Genomic DNA, 4,943 nt, shown 5'->3' with positions numbered 1-4,943 from the left:
CCAGTGTGCCTGCACATGTGATGTGACAATAAAAGTGATTTGATTTGATTTGATTTGATATATTTGATGTCTTCAGTTTGTATCTACACTGTAGAAAGTAGCAACAATAAAGAAAAACCATCAGATGAGGTGTATGCAAACCTTTGTCTGGTGGTGTACTTTAGTCACTGAGAGGCAGCAGGTGGTGGACGTGCGTTTGCAAACCTGTATGTTGCACCAGTTCAGGACCAACACACTAACATGGGGACAGTGAACACTGTCACACTGTTTCTATTAACCGAAAGCTCTTTGTGTTTTATTTCTATTCATTTCAGATGGCTCGATGTGAGTGTGTCCAACCTCACATGTACCAGGTACTGGGTGGTGTACCTGCAGGTCATCCAGGAGGCTGTGTGGCCCGGTGGAGCTTTGCCAACTGCCCCGGTGTTTGAACGCAGCCAGCAGCAAAAGGATGACACCAAACAACAAGCTTTACGCTGTCTGATGAGACTCGTACCAGGTACGTCTCACGCTCGTTATGGCGCGATCCTTGAATCGGCGTCGTTCCTGTTACAGTATTTGCTCTTATTCAGTCAGTTTGAGTTGTTTTTACATCTCAATCTTTTTTCTGTGTCTAGATCTGGTCTCAGATGTGTTGGGCTCAGAGAAGTACAGACTCAGCTGGCAGACTGCTCTGGACTCTTTTCAGGACCCCCACATCAACAGGTCAATATACCCACTTTGTAGCGAGCCTGTCTGCCGTCAGACAATCCTTTCTTCTCAGAAAGGATTCATCATAAAATTATACAAAATATGGTTCTTACATCAGATTCTGCTTCCTGTTGTCATGCTCAGTTTTTATTTGATTTCCTTCATTAATAAACAAAATGATCTATTTTCTGTGGGACGCCACATGAACGGTAGAATCAGCACAACCTGTAACAGCTCCGTTTAGCTTTTTGTCTTTTTGTGTGCATTTGAGCGTCCACAGTTTTCAAGATATAACTTTTGTCTGAAGATGCCAGTAACAGCTCGAGGTGATTTAGACTTCAGAGTGGAGTAAAAGAGTTTGGCCCGTTCCTGATTTTAGATTTCCACAGCGCTGTGAAATGTGCATTCCAGTTATCACAATTGCGCGATTGCAGTTGTTGCTGAGTGACCCAACCAGGGAATCACTTCTTGTCTTCGGCTTCACAGCATTATACTCGGCCTTGGAGGGCATGGTCAGCTAAGTGTTTGAGCTTCACTCTTACTCCACAAGGTTAAAGTTGATATTGAAAAGTAAACATATCCAGTATAAAATATGAAAGGTTGTGGAGAGATCAGTACAATACTACAATACCTTCTTTTTTTAATGCAGTGCCGTACGATGTCTCAATGCTGCCATAAAGTTTTGTCAAATCACAAACTGCATATGTTCAAATCACACGTTTTTACAGCGTGTCGAAGCCAAAGACTTCACCCAGTTTTGTTTCATTCTGGTTAATCGTCAGCATGTTGTGATAAAGACGTCATAAGTTTCAGTATAGCCCTCGCCCTTCAGGGCCAGTTCCAGTTTCCAACAATGGCGGCAGCTACTTAGTCTTAATATTACTCTTGTTTATGTTTCTGGGCCAAAAATAAACTTTTAAGATATTTTCAGGTGAGAATGTAGCTGTGCAAACTTTGAATATCTGCTTAGTTTATCAACACATCACGTTTGCAAAGTGCTCGGACGTTTTCATAGACGTCTGGTACCCACCAGCTCTATAGCCGACCGGGAGGTCAAGGGTCACTAGAGCTGATGAGAACAGCGAACTCTCTGCACATCATTTTCTGACCCCTCGTGTTCTTTGGCTACTCAGGTTAAACATGATATATCAGTCACTCAGATAACTTAAAATGTTGTTGTTGGGCTTTTTCAGTGTTTTATTTGTTGCTGAGTAAATCGGTTTGGCTGAGGTTAAAGTTTTCACACAGCTGAATAAACGTCAGCAGACAGCTGATCATCAGAAGTGTGAGACGGTCGAGAGTTTACTCCGGTGTCCTGTTATATTTTAGATAGCTGCAAACTTCATTAAAAGTTAATAAACTATCATCTGTTTTTATTTTTAGTGAGCAGCTTAAACACTTCCAGCTGTAAGCTAATGATAGTTATATAAGAGCAGATGCTGCTGGTGCAGTCAGCTGGACGTTTTACGTCCATGGATGATGATCTGATTAGTCGACTATCAAAATAATCATTTGTGGCAGCCGTAGCGTGTAGTTTCTAACAAAGCCACATCTCCACACTGACTCTTCTTTTATATGTCACCAAACCAACTGGCATATCTGTAAATGAAGATGATATAACCGTGACTGGGTTAGCTTTACTCACTGCAGCTGGTAACTAGCTGCTCTTGCCCCCTTCCAGATCATTTATTGTTCCACAGTCAGAACAGCGACCTTCCAGTTTCGGTGTGGAATCAGTGGACCTTTAAATTGAAAGCTGATATCTTTATGCTGTTTATGAGCCTGCAGGGAGCGGTCTCATAAACAGCAGTCATACTGGAAGGTATCTGGACATGTCGGGGAAATCATCCAAATTTAAATCAGGTGTATTGTTTTATTGTTATGGGAAGACCCCTGGGACTTTTATCCACATGTCTCCTATTATTAACTTCTGCTGCTTGCAGACATTTGAGACTTTGCTGTCATTTGATTCACTTCCACTCGTGCCCGTTAGTGTTGCCGTTTAGTTAAGTAAAAATAGAAATGGACAAACAGTAAGTGTGACATACTAGTTAACACTTCTTTAGTCTTTAGCAAACTAGCAGCATGAGATTGAGGTGTGATGACCTTACACAATATGTTCAGATGGATTACCAGGAAACGTTAAAACCTTCCCTTCCTTCAGCTCCCAGCAGGTTTGACAGTAGATGTGTGTCAGTGCTGTAGCAGACATTTCTCTGACCAAAAACCTCATAAACTGACATTTTATCCCGTTTCTCTTGTAGCTCCTGGCATTCTGACACTTCATGCTGAGATGATGTACTTTGTAAATATGTAGTGTGCTAAATGTGGCTATGCTAGCATTGTTATGATAGGATGCTTATTAGGGCTGGGCGATATGACCCAAAATTCATATCTCGATATTTTTTAGCTGGATGGCGATATAAGATATATATCTCGATATATTTTTTTTAAAGCCATAAGTTAAGAACAAAAAGAGAGTTCTTAGTGAAAGCTGTGTCCCAGATGTCACACAGGCACTTTTATTAACATAGAGCAGATGTACATAAAATTTACTCAAAAATAAATTATGAGCATTTATTAAATAATAATGCTCCATAAATAAAAGAAAACAATGTTGTTTTTGTGCATAACAAAAAGCTCACAATTGTGCAGTCAAAATGTAAACTAAAAGATGCTGAGCACAATAACAAAGACAGATTTCACAGCTGCTCTGTTCCCAACTTGGACTGACAGCCTGGAGTTTGAAATCCGCTTCGCAACCACGTCTCTTAACAGGTGCCATTTATGGTCCTTATACACAGTAGGGTAATATTATGTTGAAGCACAGTACGTATCACTCCGCGAGGCTCAGCCGTAATGCTCCGACAGTCCATCAAGCGGTGCAGCACCGTAGCTTACCAAAGTCGTACTAAAACATTTTTTGACAGATTGCTGAGCGCCGTGTTCCACATAAAATCGGTTCGCGGCCATCAAGCACAACCAGAATTCATACATATGGCGCGCTGTCAACTTTTGAGAAAATGAAAGGATTTTAGCCCGTGCAGCACCTCTGGGCTGCATGGCGTTAGCGTGGTTAGCTCGTTAGCGTGGTTAGCTAGCTAACACGTTGATGGCGTCCAGCCCCACGCACGGGGCGATGCGCAGTAACTCGTTAACGGAGATTTGCCGTGTCCATCTTGTCGCTTCCTGCAGGTGAAGCGATGGGGGAGGAGGGGGAGTTGTGTTCAGTGAAGGAGAGGCGAGGCCGAGTAACGTTGCGTAAAGACGAAAGTGGACGAAAGAGAGGCAAACTTGTGGCTCCACAAGTATAATTATAACGTAACATAGACTATATCGATATAAAGGATATTGTCACATCTTATATCTCGTATAAAAATATATCGATATATTTAAAAACTCGATATATCGCCCAGCCCTAATGCTTATGATAACATTCATCTCAAAGCACCGCTGTGTCAGAGTAAGTCAGGGCGGTGATAGATACTCATTTTTATTTTGAAAAGCCAGTCACCAAAAGTGTGTTTCCACAAACTGGCTGCAATTCTTTGCTTTGTTTGTTTGGTAAAGAAAAGTAAATTCATAATTAGATTCAATCGTTTTTGGGCTTTTCTGCTGCTGAAAAAGTCCAGAGAGATTTTGAATCGGAGAGAAGAAGAAAATTCCAGTAATACCCAAAACTAATCTGACAAAATCAAAGCATTTTCTTTTCTTTTTAAAAGTGTATTATTGTTTATTTATATTTTTCCAGCAGTAAGAGTCTATAAACCCTAATAAGCACCTCCACACAACCTGGTGGGAAGGAGGCGTCGACACTGTAAGAGCAGGCTTCAGCCGGCCTGCTGCCTGGTGTTGGCACGTACTGGCCGTCACACAGACCTGGCAGAGAAGAGGAACAGCAGACTAAGACAGCCACGATGTAATCTGGTCCATAAGTTTTTATAAACAGCAGAAAGAAAGAGAGCAGCTGACAACAGAAAGCTCCCGATTCTGCCGAGTACTTGGTGCGCTCTGATGGACACGCCAGAGACAAACAGGTGTATCTGATCAGGTGGGCAGTGAGTGTACGTGCTCAGGTGCACAGACACAGAGGCAGGCTCACCTGGAACGATGCAGTACAGTAAACTGTAGGTCGAAGAGGGTGTAACAAACAAACGGTGCAAAGAAGCAGCCGCGTCCACATCATGTGATGTTTTTACCTCTTCAAAGGAGGGAAAAACTTCTGTAGCTATTCTGTGTGTGTGTGTGTGTGT

The 4,943-nt window shown here is 42.1% G+C and overlaps 1 protein-coding gene across 6 annotated transcripts in view; it reads left to right on the top strand.

Annotated features, from left to right (window-relative positions):
* The window catches only part of snx19b (sorting nexin 19b), a 54,562-nt gene that overhangs the window by 43,116 nt on the left and 6,503 nt on the right, over positions 1-4,943 (top strand). For all 6 annotated transcript variants that reach the window (XR_312278.1, XM_005752122.1, XM_005752120.1 and 3 more), the window contains exons 12-13: positions 315-499; positions 618-705. Coding sequence is in view for 5 of the 6 variants with exons in the window: in XM_005752122.1 (XP_005752179.1) it covers positions 315-499; positions 618-705 (273 nt within the window). In the remaining variant the exon portion in view is untranslated. The remainder of the gene's footprint in view (positions 1-314; positions 500-617; positions 706-4,943) is intronic.

Source organism: Pundamilia nyererei, unplaced genomic scaffold (assembly GCF_000239375.1).
Source record: "Pundamilia nyererei isolate P.nyererei 1_Seehausen unplaced genomic scaffold, PunNye1.0 scaffold00345, whole genome shotgun sequence".
Classification (NCBI taxonomy): Eukaryota; Metazoa; Chordata; class Actinopteri; order Cichliformes; family Cichlidae; genus Pundamilia; species Pundamilia nyererei.
This window is presented reverse-complemented; position numbering and strand designations above follow the sequence as displayed.